The 21,403-nt window shown below is 27.4% G+C and overlaps 1 protein-coding gene across 2 annotated transcripts in view; it reads right to left on the bottom strand.

Moving 5' to 3' along the window:
- The window catches only part of LOC129960220 (nuclear receptor-binding protein-like), a 57,634-nt gene extending 36,563 nt beyond the window's left edge, over positions 1-21,071 (bottom strand). For both annotated transcript variants that reach the window (XR_008783561.1, XM_056073469.1), the window contains exons 1-6: positions 20,737-21,071; positions 19,216-19,338; positions 13,886-14,077; positions 13,755-13,795; positions 8,434-8,528; positions 5,111-5,203 (exon numbers count right to left, since the gene is read on the bottom strand). Coding sequence is in view for 1 of the 2 variants with exons in the window: in XM_056073469.1 (XP_055929444.1) it covers positions 5,111-5,203; positions 8,434-8,528; positions 13,755-13,795; positions 13,886-14,077; positions 19,216-19,338; positions 20,737-20,865 (673 nt within the window). In the remaining variant the exon portion in view is untranslated. The remainder of the gene's footprint in view (positions 1-5,110; positions 5,204-8,433; positions 8,529-13,754; positions 13,796-13,885; positions 14,078-19,215; positions 19,339-20,736) is intronic.
- Positions 21,072-21,403: the final 332 nt, after the last annotated feature.

Below are 21,403 nucleotides of genomic sequence, written 5' to 3'. Positions count from 1 at the left end.
GAAACGCCAATAAATAAATTGTGATTAGGGGTTCAAATTTAATGCAACGAAATCCCCATTTAATATAAAATATTCATGCTCTTTTTTTTTATTAGGTAAAAAAAAAAAAAAAATGAAGCCTAAATCGCAGAAAAAAAATGATGCTAAGATGTACATGTTAATTAAGGAAATAATACAATGAAATAATCTAAGTTAAATTATTTTAAGAAGAAAAAATATTCAATAGAAGCTATAAAAATTTTAATTAAAAAATTATCTACAGTATAACTATTTGCATCCTTAAAAAATGTTCAATAAGTTCATTTTATTATATGAATTTACTTGCACTCTTGCTTTCAAGAATAAACAGGTGTAAGTGGCAATATTTCCAATTTAGCTATTTCAAACATATTCTTTTGAAAACTATAATTTATTTTTGAAGAGCTCTCAAAACAATTGCCGAGCAAAAGCAGGATACATTTATACAAACGAAAATATTTCAAGATGAATAACTTAAATATCTCCCTCCCATTAAACTAAAAGATGCAAAAGTATCAAGAAAAGTGATGCAAATTTTAACAATGTTAAAGTATGCTTTTCCTTTCCTAAACGATTTTATATATTTTCTTAATATTATATATATATATATATATATATATATATATATATATATATATACCTTAAAATTACAAATATACTTATCAAGTTCAAACAATGCCTAAAATACTGCTTTGCTCCATTAACACTTAAGTTATCCAAACTTGTATTAGAACAGTATTTTCAGTGTTAGAGTATATTAGGAAGGAAGGAATGGAGGTTTGTTTTCCGGTGTATGCTCCTGAAAAACACCTTTAGATTTGAAATAATGTAGCTCCAAGTTTCATTTTCACAAATGAATACATGAGTCATGCTAAGAAATTTATTTTGCAGAAAATTTTTGCTTAAACTATGAAATTTTAATTTAAATTGTTAAACTTAAAATGCATGGCTCAATGCTAAAATTTCAATTAAAAAAAAAAAAAAAAAAAAAAAAAACTTCTCCCTTAAATGCATCACAATACCTCAATGAAAGTTTTAATAAACCGTAAAAAAAACTTCAGAAACTATACAAATAAAATCTTAAGAGATTTTGACTTAACTAATAAAGTTTTTTTTCTACCATTTGCTTATCTACCAGTTATTAGCCATAATTTGTAATAAAAAATAAAATACTGGCAATATTAAAACTTCTAGATTCTTTAAACATAACCTTAACTATTTTCATCAACTAAATTAGAAAATAAAAATTGTATTTTTTAGAAATATATACACTAATATTGGGACGAAAATACATGAAAATCTAACATCAATATGAAGAAATATAGGACACACACACACACGCACACAAATAAATAAATAAACCAAAAAAAAATTTTCAAACCAGAAAATGAAAGCCAAAAATCTTGAGAAATTAGTAAATTAACTCACCAAATATTATAAATAAAATTAACTTCTAATATAAAAAAAGAGAATAAATTACAAAATTAATATCTGACATTCTATTACAAGAAATAAAAATTAAAAAAGAAATCAGATGATTACCTTTCTCACAAATAAAACTGTCACCAAAACTGGGAAATAACAAAAAAATTATAAAAAGAAACGAAATGGCTTAGGTTCTACAGGTGTAATTTTTAGAACTTTATGCGATAAAGACATTTGTGAAGCTCCATATCCGAAATTTTATGGATTGCTATGATTATTCCTATGATAAACAGTAAATCTATACAAAAAGTTTTTGGAAGAACCATAAACCAGAAATCATATAAAAATAATCTCACTTAACTCTTCATATCACAAATTAATTTATCAGGAAATTATTCCATTTTATTTTCACATCATTAAATAAGTCATGGTAAAGAAAACAAACAATACTTTTTAATTAAACTTTCTTTATTAATATAAATAACTAATAACTACAAAACTAATTTCTACTATTAGCTGCTATCTAAAGCACGGTCGACATAATTTCTGTTGTTTGAATTTCCCTGTCTTTTTCCTGATACTTCTATTAAGAAATTTCACTGACTTTTTTCGGATGTACCTAATATAGTCAGAATGACGTCGCATTATTTTATTTTCTTTAATTATTGCATAATATGTTTTTAATTGTATTTGAAAAATTGTTCTACTCTTTTAACTAAAATCAAATGTAAAATAAAAGTTAAAACTCAGAAAAAACACACACACATTTTTACTTATTGAATTTCTAATCAACTTAAATTTAATAACCCCCCCCCCTTTTTTTGTAAATATATTTACCAAAACTAGAAGATACGTACCTATCTAGACCGACTTTTAACCAATCAGTCATATCTCAGAACTGCTAGTCAAATTTACTCACTAAAAATGCAGTACAAAAACATATGCACATTTGCAGAGAAAAAATTATTTGTTTCCTTCCAGTGGGTTCTCCCATATCCATACTGCTTACCAACACTCAAATCGGAACTGAACAATAATTTTACTAACAGAAAAAAAAAATTCATTTAGTCTCTCTGCATCAAAATAAGAAAAATTCTTCAATAATATCAAAATTACACTGACTTTTAGCCCACTAACTAAAGTTAAAAAAAAAAAAAATGAATGTAAAATTTGTTTTTTTTATAGCAAAAAAGAAAAATGTTTTAGAGGTATTAACTTCCGAAAAAGATAGCGTGAATGAATTTCATAAATTTTTGTGGCAAACAGTTTCATATACATCAAAACGTATAAGAAAAATGCTGCATTTCTCTTTAAAAAAATTTTTTTTGAGAAAATTACCAGAGAAGCATGTACCTATAATGTATCAAACAAATTAATTTCTTGTGTTTAATATTATTTTTAATTTACAGAGCAATTTGTTGAATGTATGGGAAATTTTAAACGAACATAAAATATTTTTAAAAAATGTTAAAACAAAATATAAAGAATAACGTCCATTTCCTGCCGTTCATATGAAGAATTTAGTAAATCCGTATTCATAATGTTCAAAAATAAACAAAAAGAAATGCTTTAAGGAAATATTAGCAATAACTTTCAATACTTTATAATTTCGAAAAGATCTCTGATAAATGGAAAAAAAAATTATTGTAAAATACTTATTTAATTAAAATAAATTGTTTTGAAATTATAATAATATGTCAATATTTAACATCTAGTTAAAATAGTTCTGAATATTTTATCGTAACATGTGGTACGATCGATTTGACGTTCGAAGGAAGAAAGGGGGGGGGGATGGTTATATATATTTGTGTGTGTAATAACATCCCTTAATTTAAATCCTAATTAATTTCCTAATTTTTATCTTAAATTAAGTCTCTGTTAACTTCATTCTAAAATCTACTCTTACTCCCTGATCCTTCATTTTAATTAATTACTTCTAACACGCGTTTATCAAAATTGCTTCCTCCGTAGTTCCCACGCCAGAAATAAAAGGATAAAAATCCTTAACACCAGGACATCTTTTCAAAAAGATACCTAGGATTCCCTTGCTTAAATCGACACGGGGCAAAGAAACCTCTATCAGTATCTCATAGTAAAAACAATGAAGGGGAAAATTTTGACCACTTTGCTTTTAAATTATGAAACCAGATGTCATTTTATCCTTCTCGCTTGAACCATTTATGACTCTCGTGGTGAAATAAGTTGAAGTTAAAATTCCAAAAATTTCTTATTTTCGACAACGCAGTTGCAAAATTACGTTTACATATATATATATATATATATAGAGAGAGAGAGCTATATATATATATATTTATTTCCTTTTAAATAAAATAGACCCATTAAAGTTTAAAATCATCATAATAACAGGAGTTGAGTTAGGTTCTTTTCTCGCAGAAAGCAAAACCATTTTAGCTAAATCTGTTCATAACTTGACGTTCAGAAAAAAGCAAACAAAAGCTTTCGGGGAAAATTTATATATTCATATTGCATATATATATCAATATAATGGTCAATATTTCTTTTACAAATGTAGCTTCAAATGTTAATTTAACCAATTTTACTTTATCTAAACTGTTTTGTCTAAAGCTAAACCTAGCCTCAATTACGACTTGATCTAAAAAAGATGAAATAACGAATTATAATACCATCAAACTATCATTGCAATACCATAAGTAATGCAAAAAATGGGGTAAAGAAATATTTTTTGTGATAAGTATATAGAATATTTAAGTAAGGCAAATAATACCTTCTTAATAGACACAAAACAGCCAGTACATTTTGAATCAGAATACATTATAACCTAATTGCACGAGAGCTTGCTTCAGAATTGAAGGAACTTTCCAAATACAGCATTTACAATACAACATACTCGAAATTTCGATCCCACAGAAATGTAAATATAAATTTTTTGCAGCCTGGTACATGGGCAGAAACACGGATGGTCTCTGTTTTAGACCATCTGTAAATGGTTGGTTTTCATTAGTTGCCAGCGATGTTTCATTCTGCTTAGAAAAAAATACCAGTGAATTATTATATTTGATAAACATTCCAGTTTTATAATAAATTTCCAAAACTTTTCCCGATCTCCCGAAATTCCCTGACGACTCCCGGTTTTCCTTATCGACTGGCCTTTCTGTAAAGCTTATCGTTGGAATTCGTTTTTTGTGAATAATGCCAGGGGAAAATTCCACATTATAAAGAGAGAAAATTGATGAAAGCTGTATTTTTTAGTATCGTTGAGATATAAAGAGTTAATGCGAGATATATATGCTGCCATACAAACAGTAGTGAGTTTAAATATAATGCCTCATTTTACTCTAACATATAACTAACCATAAAATAATAGAAGTCATAAAAAAAATTTAGGTTTTCAAAACAATATTCCAAATGATTTATAGAATTTGATAATAACAGCAAACTAATAATAATTATTATCTTGGGCTTTTAAATCCATTTAAAAGTATTTAATATGCTCTCTATAATTCATATTTTTAATTTAAATAATCGATCATAAATATATAATTAATACTGAAACTTTATGGTCATATGAAGCGGCTTGAAATGTACCTCAAAATAGCATAAATGTAAATATTTAATTTCATGCATTAAAGAATTTGGATATTAAACAAATATAAAGTGATAACAATGAGAAAATATAAAAACATACGTGTTTTAAGGCCATATTCTGGGGCAAAGAAATGGATATTTTTCAGATCTTCTTGGCATGTTTTAATATGATGATGAATTGCTTCAGGTGCAACTGAAATTGAAACTCTGTAAGAAAACTTATAATACAAAAGCAAATTAGGCTGGCAATAAGTTTAAACAAAACAATAAAATTAAAAACTTGTCCTTTTAAACATCGAGTATAATTAAGAAAGCAGAATTTCACAACTTATTTGCAGAATAAGCATTAACTTATATTTTAGAGCATTTAATTTTGAATTTGAGTAAAAAAAAAGTAATTTTCAAGCTTAATTTTAAAATATTTTATAAGCTGCAAATTAATTCAATAAAACAAAATTCAGATGTTCAGCACAGACTCTTTGGTCACTGTGAGAAAAGGTATGTATTGAATGCTTTTTATCTGCACCTTAACCAAGAAAAAATTGATCCTATGATATGATAATTACAACAGAATATAATTTAGCGTACTTCCACAATATCCCTAGAGGGGGGGGGGAGCACACTCCTCTTTCTGAAAATAAAAATAGGAATCGAGAGAAAACAGTTTCCAAGAATGTAAGCTTCCAAACAAATAGATGTTAGGCTGAACTTCATACTCTCTCAATATTTCAGGAAAAGCTTACTTTTAATTACAAAGTTTTCCCCAATGAGCAAAAGTATTAATAAATTTCCAAACTGTTGGCATTTAATTTTGATAGTAAATCACTGCAAAATTCTTAAAATATTAGAAATTTTTAAAATAAAACACAAAATTAAAATTTGCAATCATCTTCCAATATACATTCACTGTAAATAAAGACATAACATTTCGATTAATTCAATATTTTATAAAGCTTATTTGTTAGTGCAGCACACTCAAATACAAAAGTAATTGCAAAATTAGCCTTTCTTAAAAATAAAAATGACAGCTATTGCTCAATATGGAATTAAGATGAGGTTGGTGTATTTTTTAAAAGAAAAATTGTTAAAATATTTAACTGGAATTCAGTTAAAATTTTTAACTTAATTATCCTTGTAAATGTACGAAGAAATTATTTTTATTTAAAAAGTATTTCCAGGAAAAATGTACTGAACAAACATTAAACTCGGTGGAAACATTATCGGTGGAAGTGACTAAACAAAACTAGTATGTGGGGACCAAAATGCTTTTGTCACCTCAGAGCACAAGATTCGCATTTCCTGGTTTACATGTACAACAAACAAGGATATTACACTGCTCATAAACTAAAAGTAAATACAATAATGACAGCTTCAAGAGAAGACAATCTCGTGCTACCAAAAACGAAAGGAAAATATGAAGGAAGCATGAAAAGATCACTTAGGTATTTAGGGTCATAATGCTAATAATAACACTCTTAAAAAAAATGTATCCATGGGAGTCTATGTATAGAAATATTTTATATATGTGAAATTACAGTTAAACAAATTATATTTTGTCAAAATAATAAGTAGATATGCATGTTTCTTTCTTATTACATCTTCAAAATTACATTGGTCTTAAATTTCAAATGCTTCATACTTAGGCAAATAGAACAGCGTGGGGAAAAGGTTGCAACATGAATTCCAAATCTAATAATTAAAATCCATATTAACTATATTTCAATATCAATAACATGAAAATTGACAACAGCAATGTTGTAACACATCTTATTAGAAGATAAAAAAACAACAATAAGAAATAAAATTAGAAAATAGCCAATACTTTTGGAAAATAAGTTACAATCATTTAAAGAAAATGCTTTAAGCACCTTCTTAATTAAGTGAAAATTAAAAGTGCAGTTTGAGAAGTTGTAATCAAAGAAATATGAAGAAAATAGTAGCCTTATTCAGCTTGAAGTAATAATTCTTGGCTAGGGTGTTATTTTTAATAAAGAAAATGCCATTAATAGGCACGAAATATAGGGACATTACACTCATGCTCAAAACGATACAAATCACAGAAAATAGCAGCATAAGAACAAGAATTTCTGAAAGGATTGAAACATAAATATCTCCTTAAATAGCCTGCTTGTGTTTCATGTTGAGATGATGCCAAAAGTACAACCTTTAAGAATACATCTCTCATTAAAATGTATAAAAGGAATCACTGAGGTAATACTGTATAATTCAGAAATAGTGAAATAGTTAGGACTCAGAGGAGAGATTTTTTCTCGTGTCAGATTTCTAGTTTGGTAGGAATATAACTCCATGAGAATAAATGGTTCCCAGGAACTAGAAATCTCAGAGAGTAATGTATGCAAGTGGTGTTGACAATTACAAAAGGGCAAAAACTTAAGGAGACACTTTAATATAGGTCATTTCCAGATTACATTCATTTTGATGTACATAAAACTTATGGACACATGATGATTACAAGGTTACAATTGTAACAAGAATTAAACAGAAAAAAAAAAAAAAAAAAAAAAAAAACTGAAACACACGAAGTACAAAAGTAGACTTAATGCAGCAGCTATCATCATTCATATACAGTTTCAAAGTATATTACGATAAGAAGGAGAATATATCTATTTGTCAACAGGTTATCAGATGTGTTCTAGGCATGAAAGTTCATTGCCAGTGGTGTTTGAAAGGTGCAGAATTCCCCCTCACCTGACTTGTATCATATCTTCATGAGGCAAATATTAGAAACATATTATTACTATGAAAATGTCATCTAAAAATTCTATTATGGAAGCATTATCTTGGATTTTTTAATAATTTTCCATGTATAACATTGAACTATCACAGGCTAAGTGAATGGAACTATTGATTGGAATGGCCAGCATTTTCTTTCAATTTGAATTCAAGTGAATATGCACAGGTGATATTCAAAAGACAATTTGCAACATTCTGCTCACCTGATAAGTGTATGCTTGAAATTCATATAACATTAATTCACAGTGAGATAGCCAACCAGAAGACAAATCAGATAATTCAGCAAATAGAGGGCCTAGACATTCTATTGACCTTCTTCTAATGATAGAAACCTTAAAAGAAATTATACACCGTTAGTTTTCGAATCACAGTATCTATTCTTCCTTCGCTCCAGGGAATATTTACCATATTCTATTGGGTACTATTACACATGTGTCATAATTTTTGCTTCGTGCCTCTTAAGGTTAAATGGGCTTTAACATTAAGTGCATCAAACAGCAATTTTAATGCACTTTTATCCTGCTTCATTTGTACAAACAACCATTTTCCCTAATTTATTACCATGAGTATTGCGCTATCTATATAAAATGCACAGAGAATGAGAAATGAATTTTATTAAAATGGTAAGAGATAGAACTTTCAGAAACATGCATTCACAGAGGAACTCACCCGAACCAATTTTAAGCAATCCATTGTGCTGGATGAAAATTGAATCACATGTGAGATTGCCGTGGATTATAGGAGGGGAACAAGAATGCAAGTAACTGCAAAAAGTTGAAAATTCATTAAACCAGAACAATCAAATAGAAGATTTCAGAAATAATTATATGATATACAATGTCAATGATTAATTATAAATTGATTAATATATTATACTATGCATCATTAAATAACCGTTTCAGCTATTGAGATCAATTCCATCTAAAAAAACACACATAAATGATATCAGGAAATCAAATATCTGAAACAAATATATATTATGTAATAGGAAACTGAAGGAAGAAAAAAAAATTCAAATTACCCTATTATTTAACAGTATTGCCAACTAATACATAATTAAAAATAAAAATTGTCAACAGAAAGTAAAAATCTTAATAAAGTTTTAATAATTATAATTAAATTTTTTTTAAATTCAGCAAATAAGGAACTTAAATAAAGAAACTGTATACAGCACTTTAAATACAGCAATTTTACAATACAACTTTAAAATAAGGAGTGCAAGTAACATATAATATATGCATAAAATCTTTTTTGACTGAATGCATTGTATAAAGTCACAGATATAAAAGAAATTATTCACTAATTATCACTGAGAACAAAAGGCACAGACATATTTAACTAAAAATAACTGAAGAATACAAAATCTTTGTTACAATTTTTATTTCTGAAATCAAAGTAAAATAAATATAAATAGTAGATGTTAAAAAGTGTAATTTCTGTAAGGAGAACCTTGTAAAAGTTTAAGTCAAAATTTAAAGAATCTGAGAAAAAAATGAAATTATGAATGAATTGAAATTGAAAATGCCTGAATTAGCCCAGTTCACTGCATTTCCAAATTTCCTTTTTAATTTTACTTTGAAATGAGTTTAATTATATTTTTAACAAGAAAATAGCCAGTACCAAAAACCTTCAAGTAATAGAGAACTAATTCAATTAGTTTTTTTGAAATTTCTTTAAAAATTTTCACAAACAAATGGCACGACTGACACTGTGCCGGGCAACTTCTCTGCCATAGTCACAAATATCAGGTTCTGATGAGTAAGTGAAGTAAAAAGGATGGCATATTTTTGTAACCCATGTTTTCCCTCGCTAATAACCGGAGATGCTGCAAATTGCAATGCTGAACAGGCCATATATCACACAAAAGCTCCCCTGCCTGCTCTAAGCAGCAATATGTGGTATCTATGGTCATAAGTAAGGAGAACCTTTAAAAAACTATATACAATTAATTCACTAATACAATGTCACTTGAATGTCAATGTATGGCTGGCCAGAGTGAAATCATCAGTTTAAGCATCTTTAGAAGCTTTAAAACGCAAATTTTACTGTGGTTTCCGAGTTTGGTGAATTAAGAAAACATTATAACACTTGTTATACTCTGTTTCACCCTAACTTGGCAGTTGTGTATATTCTAGGCATGCCGAATCGCAGTCGTCGTCAGGGGAACAGGGTTACTTTAAAGTACAAAGTTACTAGAAATGCAGATCGCTGGCGAAACTTTATCTCGCAAATTTTTCGCCAAATAGTAAATATTTATTTACTTTATCATATTATCACTTTATCGGAGAATTAATTGTTTCCTTATTTTCATTATTTTTTCAATATTATTGACACATTATTTTAATAAATCATTAAAGTTATTTCATTTCGTTTCACCGTTTCTCAAAAGAAAACAATATATCTTTCAATATTCTGTAAAGCGTAGTTCGGCTGATGTTTTTCGAAAAGATATCTGTATCATCGTTCACATCTTTTAAAACTTTATCTAATGTTGGAATCTCATTTCTGCGAAAAAAATTCACGGATTTTTCGTCAAATACAGATTAATGTAAAATCATCCTATTTTACAAGATCTGAATGTTTATCTACTGAGCCTGGTCGCTTCTTTCCAGTGGTACTTAAAAGATGCCTTTATTTCTTTTTTGAAAAGGAAAACTGTTCATTGCGAAACATCTGTAAGATGCGAAACTTTATCAACGATTTGATTGATAGAATCTTAAGGGTTTTCTCGGAGTCGAGAATAAACATTTAATATGCTTTTACATGTTGCACTTTTTGTTGGTTTCACTCGTCTTGAAGGTGTGCACAGCGTAGTCGGTGAAAACACTTTCTCTTTTTAAAACATTTTAGAAGTTAGTAGAAATGACGAATCGAATAAATATTCACCAAACAAAACTAATTACTAATGCGATTAATAGTATCAAAAATATCAGCTGCTAAAAAAGCGAGAATAAAAAAGTACGAAAGATGATAAGGATTGTGAACTGAATGAAGCTGAATTGGCGGAGGCGTAAAAGAAAAGCGCACCAAATATTTGACCTTGAAGACCGGTTCCAGCCAAAGTGGAATTCATTATGTCAATCTTTTAGTTTTATTCGTTCGCTTTATTTACAAAATACTTAACAGATAAGCACTTCTAACTTGAGAATAATTTTAAATACATATTGATAAAAAAAGGATTTCCGTAATATATGATATTATTTGATAAATTTCTGCGCATTTTAACTATTTTAAAGTCGGAATTGATGGGGAACTCTTTCCCAACGCGGATCGTCACATTTTCTACCTTTTACAATACTGCCAAGTTAGGGGGAAACAGAGTATAGATACATTGTAAAATATCAGCACACAGAATGCTTTACATGAGTACATTATGAATGTTTGATGCTTGCACAATATTAATCTGGGCTTTCTCACTGATATCACAATTACTGACTGGATTTGAAAAGGAAGGAAATTTCATACCATACACAGACAATCACCAGAACACAGAAATGAATGTCAAAGTTCATTAACTGCTGAATATGACATCATACAAATGAATATTTCAGTGTCTTATTACTTGCTAGACACACTATAGCTACTTTGAATGAAAAAATACTTTTTTATCAAATTAAATTAACCTTCAAATACAAATCCATAAAATCCTTTTGGTTAATGTCATTTAGATGAATCACTTTTGTATGAAATCATTTAGCTTTATTTTTTACCTTTTTTTTTTTTTTTTTATCTTTAGTTTTTGGGATGCAGGGAATTACCTTCAATACAGATATGTTTAATATTATGTGCAATAAAATTTATATTTTAAGGGAAAAAAGTTTTTGAACCAATGTAATAAATTAATATGATTTAAAGGATTCATGACAATGTAAATTAATAAATGTAAGAAATAAAAGAAGCTTCTCCAAGAAAAAACAATGTCAATTTCAAATCAATATTTCAAACTAATTTTTTTATAATAAAAAAGTAAAAGCTCATGTGTTAAAAGGCATTTCTTTAAAATACAACACATTCAGTAAGAAAAAAGTATGAACAAACCACAGAAAATTTTATTAAAAATAGAGCAATATTTTAAAAGAGAAAGTTGATTAGCAGTACACAAGTTAAGGATAGAGAAAAAATAGATTCAATAAAACTTTGAAAACCAGTTGATTTTTTGAAATCCTAAAGAACAATTTTATTTCTCAAACATGCCCCACTGCAAAATAATTTGAAAGATATTTTATTTGCGGGTTCATTTGTAGTTTCTTGTTAAATTCTAAAGATTCTCCAAATGCTCAATGTTTGCAAAAAACATTCTTTCGCAGAATTTTTATTCAAAATTGGAAGGAATAAACCCAGAGTATAGTCTATACTTATCATAAAGCTTATATGTGTGTGTGTTGGAGCTCAACAGACAAGACCGTTTGACCTACAGCTACCAAATTTTGTACATGTATACCTTGGAGGTCGGGGTATGTGCACCTGGAGTCCCATTTTTTTTAATGTTTAGTTATAATTTTGATTATTAATTAAAAACTAACTTTCCCGCCAAAAATTCATTTCCCCACCATCAAATGAGTAAGGCTGCAGTTTTTTCCCCCATGCTAACGAGGGTAGAGGTTTAACATACTTTCGACGGATTATTTCAAACGATTCTGTTTATTTTCGTAATGTTCGGTGCATTTAAAATTAAACATTATTATTAAACATTAAAAAACCCCAAATTGAAAAACTTTAAAGCATGCAAAACATTAACATAGAAAAAAATAGATTATTTTTTTCTTCTGAAAATTTAACAATATTAAAAAGAAATTAAGACACAAGGAAAATATTAGGAAAAAATTTTTGATTTTCATTTAAAATTAAAATATATTATAATTATAATTTGTTTCCTTTGAGATTTCTATTAGAATCTTACGATTTTCCAATTTTGTTTTAACATCCATATTTTTGATTAACAATAATAATAAACATAAGAAATTATGAATATTATGAGAAGATGACGATTAAAATATTTATTCTTTGATTAGAAAGATTTCTTGTAGAATATTACATACATAAATCATATGCAAATTTGAGTTTTTTTAAAAATTTTTTTTTAGAAAATTAGAATAATAATAAAAGGTAATTTCTTCACAATGAAATTTATATGATTGTTTAGAATATATATGTAAATTTAAATATGTTGACCAGTTTACCTCACCAGTGTAATCACAGTTGATTCCCAAATAAGACTTAGATGCTTTGTCCTTTTAAGTCATAATTAATATCATAAATAAAGACTAAAAACTGTAAAATAAAATTTAAAAAAATCTTGTGAGTATATTAAGAGGAAAAAAAAAATAATTTTTTTATCAAAAATGTAGAGACAAAAAAGATGCAGGAAGCAATAGACGGCTATAAAGCATTAATGAATATGATAAAACAACAACAACAAATCCTAATGTTCAATATATAAAAATTAAAATAATTAGAAATATATTTACAATTCAAGTTTATTTAAAGCTTTTCTTTTTATACTTCATGCCTTTTGTAACTTTTGATTCCAGGATTTTTTATTAAAAAAAAATTATTATTCCTTTTTTAATGCACTAACAAAAGAAACTTACTGAAATTAGAATGATCCCTTAAATAAACAGAAATTATAAATGCATAGAGAAACCATCACTGTTGCAATTATTCTCCATGTGTTAAACTCAATTTATGAATTATTTTACTTTTTTTTTGCCCAATTGTAAAGCATTCTCAATACTTTCTTAAATTGATAATGTTTTAAAAAATCCAAGCTACACATTTTTTGAAGAATTCCACAAAAGCTTGATTAAAAACAGAAGTAGAAACTGATTAATAATATGAAAAATCAAAGTTGGGTGCTGAACTATAGAACAAAGAAATAAAATATTAACACAAAAGCCCATTTCAAATTTAAAGAAACACTTTAAGGAAATTCAATATTTTAATATCTAACCGAGATTACAGATTCTCAGAAAATCTAAAAATAAGTTTACCTTAAAGCAGATAAAATCTGAGAACACCATCGTTTCCATGCCTAAAAGTAATACAAGTAATGAACTTTCTTTCTTAACATATAGTTCAGAATTCAAAAAATAACTTTTTTCATTAAAAAATAAAGTAATACCTGAAGGGGTAACTTGATGACATTTCTTTTTGTTTTCTTAAGAAACTGCTTTAGAGAGCCACTTGACATATACTCTGTTATAAAAATAACTCTAGGTTTCTCTGATTCTTTGTCAATCCAATACTTATGAAATTTAACTATATTTGGATGCTCAAGTTGGATGAGGCTGTCGAATATATCCCGAATTTTGCCCTTTTGAATAGATGCAATTTCTAATTAGATTCTTATATATATACACATATATAAAAGATTTAATTAGATTATTATTATATCAGCAATTATATTTTTATTATACAATACAAAAAGTCACAAATTTTGATTCGATATCAGTAAAAATAATCAAACTACTAAGTAAGAAAATTATTCACTAAGTATCATAAATCACAATTCATGTGTAGATCATATACATCGCATTTCAGGTGCACATGTTTTGAAAATTTGAAGTATAGAATTTTATCCCGCATTAATCATTAAAAAAAAATTTTAACAGAAAAATCCTTTTAACATAATAAACATTTATTTATGAAATTATGAACAGTTCTTACTTTTCAGCTAACAAACTGCTCCTTAGGAATTATGATCAAGAATATAAAAATGAATTAAATATTTCTTTATTTTATACATAGTTATCTGATCTGGCATTTCTCGGGATTAACTTCCTTTCATGTATAATACTTTTAATTCTGATACTACTGTTGTAAAAAAATTCAAGACAAACATTGAAATAAAGGAGAAATTAAAAAAAAAAAAAAAAAAGTGGTATAGTAGGTCAAAATCTTAATGTTACCCATATCAAAGGAGTACCTATAAATTTTCTTATTTCAAAGTTATCGGAATTAAAGTTTCTAAAGAATTAATAACAATTGAAAGAAAAATTGCACATATACAAAAAAAAAGAAAAGAAAAGAAACTGGTAATGCTTAAGGTAAAATCTTTAATTTTATGATGGTGTAATATTTTTTTTTTTTTTTCTAAATCATTTCCTCTAAAGTTTCTGTGGGGAAAAAAAGTAAAAATATTGGCTAATTTCTCATAGCCTGAAGCAGCAGCTGTCATTGAACATTGCAGGATTTCCAATCAAATCTGGAAAAAAATTCCATGTGTTTTCCCTGCACGTATATTCAAGATACGGGGAAATGCAAAAATAGCACTCATGTGCTTGTTGTAATGCAATATGATTTTAAAGAGTGGAAAAGCAAAGACAGGAAGCAACAATTTAACATTACTTGAAATAATATATTAAAAGAATTTTGATATTTTCTATACAAAAAAAAAAAATTCTCTTTATTATCTAGAATTTAACAAGACACAATTTATTTATTAAGGGGGGAAGGGGTATATTACCCATGCTCTTTAATTGTAAATCACACAAAATTAAAGACTTGGGTGAAATAAAATATACATCATTTTTGTTATCATGATACAAATCATTTAATGATTACTTAAGAAATCAATACAAAACAAAATTACTTTTTTATTTATTCATTCATTTTTTGCCAATTTATGTATTTGGGCATCAATTTCTACAAATTTTTCAGCTATCAATTTCATGGAGCTACTTATCCTTAACAAATATGGTACCGCAATTTTGTTGGACCTAACGTATTTTTTTTAGCTATTTCACTTTCAGTGATCGCATGAGAAAATATTTCTGATATATCATTGAAAGCATTGCAACAAAGGACGAATTTGTCACACCAAGTTTTAATGCCTATGAAAATTCAACTTTAAATTACTGTTCCTGAACTAAAGAGTTCAAAATCAGTTTCTTTTCGGAATTTAAATTTGACGTTTTCAGATTTGGCATATCACCTTTTCCTTCATTCCTTTAGATACAAAGCCTAATATTAATTATGACTTTTTTTTTTAACACAAGGCAATTTTGTTTACCTCTTTCAGCATGACTAAAAAAGTGCCTGTTTCCCCATATGACTAAGGCTTATTATTTTCTTACAAAGTGAGAACAAATGAATTTTGCGGCTCTTCCTGAAAAATCAGGATTGATTTTTTTATCCGTCCAATTCGTACTAAATAAGAATTTTGAGCAGCTTATTGTTTTTGAAAAAATCTCTAATCTACTCTCAATAAGCTCACATTTTCTCAAATGATAAACAAACCATACAATAAACTCAAGTATGAGTAACTAAATATCATCGAGATGTGTCCACAGATTGAATGTTGCTATTCATGACAGAGAATTTTATTTTAATATTTCACACAGTTACAGAAGTGCATGCTCCTTAGCTGCAATTTGGGAATCTCATGGAAAAAGAGCAACTGTCTCATTAATCAAAACTGGAATAATCTATACAGAAAAAAAGGGGGAAAGAGTTGAAAAGGTGCGAGTTTCCGAATTACACAATCGAGAATGGTATTGTTTCATTTTTGGAAACAATGACTATGATCTTGCAAACTTTAGAGATCTTTGCAAACCAACCATTCATTTTTCACTTAATACTGAATAGTTTTTCAATAAACATGGATTAAAACAAGACGCAGCTTTTAAAACAATAAAATCTTTGGACATGCATTCATATATTTTTTTCCCAGTATTCTTCAAGAATATAAAATAGTCTGTTGCACTAATATTCAAGTAGCTTGTAGTCACTATTCCAATGTTGATATTTTTTTTCTCAGTTGTGAAAATTGGATTATTCTACCAAGAAGAAAAGGGATGATCTTCAGAGATTTAACAGTCATGAAATGGTGTTTAGATATTTTAGAGCTATGCCGATGACTTTTGTTTTTTGTAAAGTTTAAAGAAATTGATATTTTTAGATGATAAACTAAAATATCCAAAATTTCTTGTACTTGCATGGTTTTTAAGGGAATTTTCAAAATTCCCTGAATCTTCCCAGTCTTATCGATCATTTTCAAATTCCCTGTGTTCTCCTGGTGCCTTGGCAATTATGAGAGTGTCTGAACTCTCCCTATGATCGGTGAATATAGTATACTCAAAAAATTGATTTCCAAGATATTTTAACAAAATATTATAAAATAAGATTTGGCTCATAATTTCATAAAATATTAGTATCTTAATTTTAAAAACATCCATTTCTATAATTAATGAGAATTTCAATAATGTTAAAAAGTTTTGGCATTTTTTACTATTTTGTTAAAATAAAACATTTTTTATATTAATTTGTTTTAAACTTCTTTACTTAAAAACTCTTTTGCTATAAAATATTTAAGTTAGCAAGCAATTTTTAAGTAATTTTGTTCATTAAGTAGTTTTAAATTATTATTTTTAACATAAAATTGAATACCCTAAATTTAAAATAAGTATTAACTAATTTAAGACAATGATAGTTAATTATTTTAGTATACATTTTTCTAAAAAAAATAATATACAGATATGAAATTGAATAGAAAATATCATTCAGCCCTTGAAACAAAGAACAGAGAAACTACTTATAATAGTTCGAAGTTCGGGAGGAATAAAAATAAAAATATTTTCCATTAATAGCCTCTGTTAATGAAACTCATTATAGTTGATAAAAATACTTGGTGAAGCCATTTTTTTAAATTTAGCAAATTGCCTTTTCAAAACCTAAATAATGAAAAACAAAAATTATGTCATTGTCAAGAATAATTTTTCAGTTTTTATTTCCGATTAAATCAAAATGTGAATACTTAGGCACTACAATGTCCATCCGTTTAGAAAATACGAAAAAAAAAAAAAAAAAAAAAAAACCACTGTCACTTTATCTTTTTACATTATCAATAAAAAAATAGTGTAAAAAATTAAGGCAGACATCTTTATTTATTTAGTTATCTCTCACTATATATATATAGGAATTGGCTACAATTTAAATAACAAATATTCGAAAATAAGTATAAAATTGAATTTAAAAGTGCAAATCAGTTTAGTTCACATTACCTACTAGGGATCTCAGAATATATAATTCAGGAATATACCTACTAGGGATCTCGGAATAATTTAGAACTTGTGGCTTTAAGATGTCAAAATCCACCATTGTAGCTTGTAAAGCTGTAGAAAGCGCCCCCCCCCCCATTCCCTGTCTCAAATGCCACAGGCACCACAACCTTTGTTATTATGGCACAGTCAGGTTGAAAAAAATTGATCTTGTAATTAGCTTTGCAAGTGGGGAATCGATAGCTTTGCAAGTGGGGAATAATAACCTAAGAGTTTTGCTGGCACACAATATAAGAAATTTTCAAAGTAGACAAAATCATGCTTGCAATGCAAAGGGATCCCATCTAACTAGCATAATAGTTTTAGAACTATCCAATGAAAGTTCTTGCTAAAGAATTAAATGTTAGAAAAACATAAGTTACCATAAACTGTGCACTCTTTGAGAATTTTTTTTAATAATTTATCACTGGCATGCAATTAATACAAAACTATAAAAATTCTATCAATGAGCACTCCAGTAAATATATTATTCTCTAGCAAATTAAATTCATGAGAAGCCAGAATATAAAACTAACTAACACAAATCAAAAGCACTGCCTGTCTACTTCCAAATGCTGAAAATTCTCAGAAAATAGCATGATATTTCATAATTTCAAGTATAGAAATTCATCATTACTAATTAAATATTATTTGTATTAATCTTAATTAAAATTACATCACTATAAATAATAATTTATAGTACAATATAAATAAAAATTTCAACAGTAAAATTCTATTAAAATATTTTCAGGTAATGACTGTTATCAAATTTCAGGTCTGAACCCCATGATTGTTCGATGAAGCATTCCAGTATAATCCTTTACTAATGTATGGCATGGTTGGAAAGTTATATATTTTTATCACCAAAAATAAGCTACATTTCTTAAAAGGTTAATAACAAAACATAATTGATGTTGCTGCCTATTGGCATGAAAAAAAAAATCTAATAAGCAAGATTTCCATACCACTTACCAAATTAACATCTTAATATCACAAAAATTAAAATACATCTGCTAATTCAATATCCTTACTGAATAAGAAAAAAGGGACCAAATTACAATGCAGTTACGATTTTGAAACATGTCAATATATTAACAATCAAAATGTTTAAATAACACTAATTCAAATTTTAAATGTCAGTCAAATAAATATTAACAAATATGATTCCACTATATTGTACTTGCCATAAATTCTCAATGTCGATTATGAGTAAACAGTTTCCTTAAACATTTGAACTACAAGTTTTTATAAGATTTATGTTCCATAATGTGCCATTTAATCGCTTTAAATCTTTCCTAGTTTCATGCTACTAAAGGTTAAAAATTGCATGAAAATTTTAATGGCACTTTATCTGAAGGAAATTACTTTAAATTTAATTAATATTTATGTTAGAATATAAAAACAAATGTTATACCTCTTGATTCCTAAGATCTTTTTGTTCTGAAAACTGTATTTCATTCCAAACAACTTCTACTCCTTCTTCTGTATCCATAGCAAGATAAGCAATATCAATACCAGGTATATCTCGTTGCTGAACCTTGGAATTTTAATAGCACAAGAGATAATATTTTATATTTGGAAATAAGTTGAAATGAAACTTTAAAAAAAATAATTCTCAAAAGTTTTTCATATAAAATATACATTTTTTTACAGCATCTCAGAATAAAACTTGTGTAATTTAAAATAATTAGACATCTTTGATTAGCAAAGAAAGTTTGAATTTAAACAGCTTATCAATTTCTACTTATAAATAGCTTGCATATATAAGGATTTATAGAGTTTTACTTTTTAAAAAAGTGTCTGATGAGCATAGAATTATAACACTGCCTTAAAGATTGTAAAAGGTCATTAACAAAAATGAACAATATCTAATTTAATAAAATTATATTTTTAATTCAAACTTTTGAATTTCTTTTTTATTTAAAATTCACAAATATTTAGTTGCTAACTTAATATGTAAATTCAACTCTGTTGAAGAACATAAATGAGTAAGAATAGTTATTGAAATGAATTCATGAGAAATAATTTGACAAGTGTAAAATTTTGCATGTAGTTCAGTTTAATTAGAAAATCTTTAGAATGGAGATATTTCTTATGTTGAAAGTATCTATAAAATATTCAATAATTTAAAAATTAATATAAGTGAATTAAAAAATATTCATAGATGATTCTTGCTCCCTGCTTTCATTTACAGAGAATGTAGTCACCCAAATATAAATAAAGTCAAGAAAGCAATATGACGATAAAGACAAAAATAAATAAATAAGTGTTAGCTTCTTCATTTCTCTCTAAAACATTTATTTTTTATCAATAGTTTAGGAATTCTTTTTTAATTTGTTCAGGCCTGTACATAAATCCTTGACTCCTTCCCATATAGTGAGCTCCTTTGAGTAATACATAATTCCAGAAACAAGCTCAAAAATCCTTATTATGTTATGCAGTTGATATTAATAAGATTATTATACATAAGAAAGAATAAAAAGCATATTTATGCACAAAAAAATGTAAAATTTTTTGAAGCGTAATATATAAAATAATCAATAAAGAAACTTTCTGTAGAAGTAGAAAGTTCTATTAAAAAAAAAAAAAAAGGAAATATGAAGTTCCTGATTTAATTTCAGATGTTTCTACAAGCAATACATGAATGAAAAGGAAGGAAGGTTTAAGGGAACATTGAATTTACTTTAAAAAAAAAAGGGCATGTCTTTTTTTTTTTTACATAACTGAACATAAGAATTCTCAGTGCAATGCACAAATCATGAACTGCTAATCAATGATTTAGAACAATGGATATGGTGGATTTTTCATGGCCTGATAACTTATTTCAAAAACTAAGATATATTAGAAAATTGTTTTTCAGAAATAAAAGATGAGAAATATAACAAATCAAATATTATTTAGATCAAAGCCATTAAAATACACAAAATCAACATACCTCCTCCTTTCGTTTTAACCATCGTCCACAAGGGCTCTCTTCTAAATTTTCATTCTCATCATCCGAATCATCCCCACTTTCTCTTTCATTTTTCGAATCTGTTGCAGCACTACGAAGTGCATTAGCCATCGATATTTTCTGTAAATATCCTCTGTTATTTGGAAATTGTAAGTGTAGTGATAGGAGAAAACACAAAATAAATTTATTGTGAGAATATTTATTTAACGCTGATGAATACTATTTCATCTTAATCTAAACAACAAAATTGGCAAAGCCTAACCCAATACTTTCATTTAAAAAAAAACGAGTAAAGAAAAACACACTCCACGAGCCGGAGAGACTCGTTAACCGGAGGACGCTTTCATTCCGGTAGCAGGGAGAAAGCATTAGTGAAAAAGGGAAAATAGCTCATACGGAGGACTTCCAGTAGTGATGGAAATTGGGCGTTTGCTCTATAGTTGCTTGTAAAAAAAAAGTTTACACCAACAAATGGACGATTTGTTAGAAGCCAAAAAATCAGGGTTTTTTTTTTTGGTTTTTTTTTTCTGCTTGTTTTTTATGAATGCTGTGAGCGACTGTCGGTTCCAGGGAGTAAAGGTTGCACTAAGACTTAGTTTATGCACTTCTTTCTTAATAAAAGGGCAATATCCTGATACGATCTGTTTAC

The sequence above is a fragment of the Argiope bruennichi genome, chromosome X2 (assembly GCF_947563725.1).
Source record: "Argiope bruennichi chromosome X2, qqArgBrue1.1, whole genome shotgun sequence".
Classification (NCBI taxonomy): domain Eukaryota; kingdom Metazoa; phylum Arthropoda; class Arachnida; order Araneae; family Araneidae; genus Argiope; species Argiope bruennichi.
The sequence above is the reverse complement of the archived record's forward strand: the minus strand, read 5'-3'. Positions and strand labels throughout refer to the sequence as shown.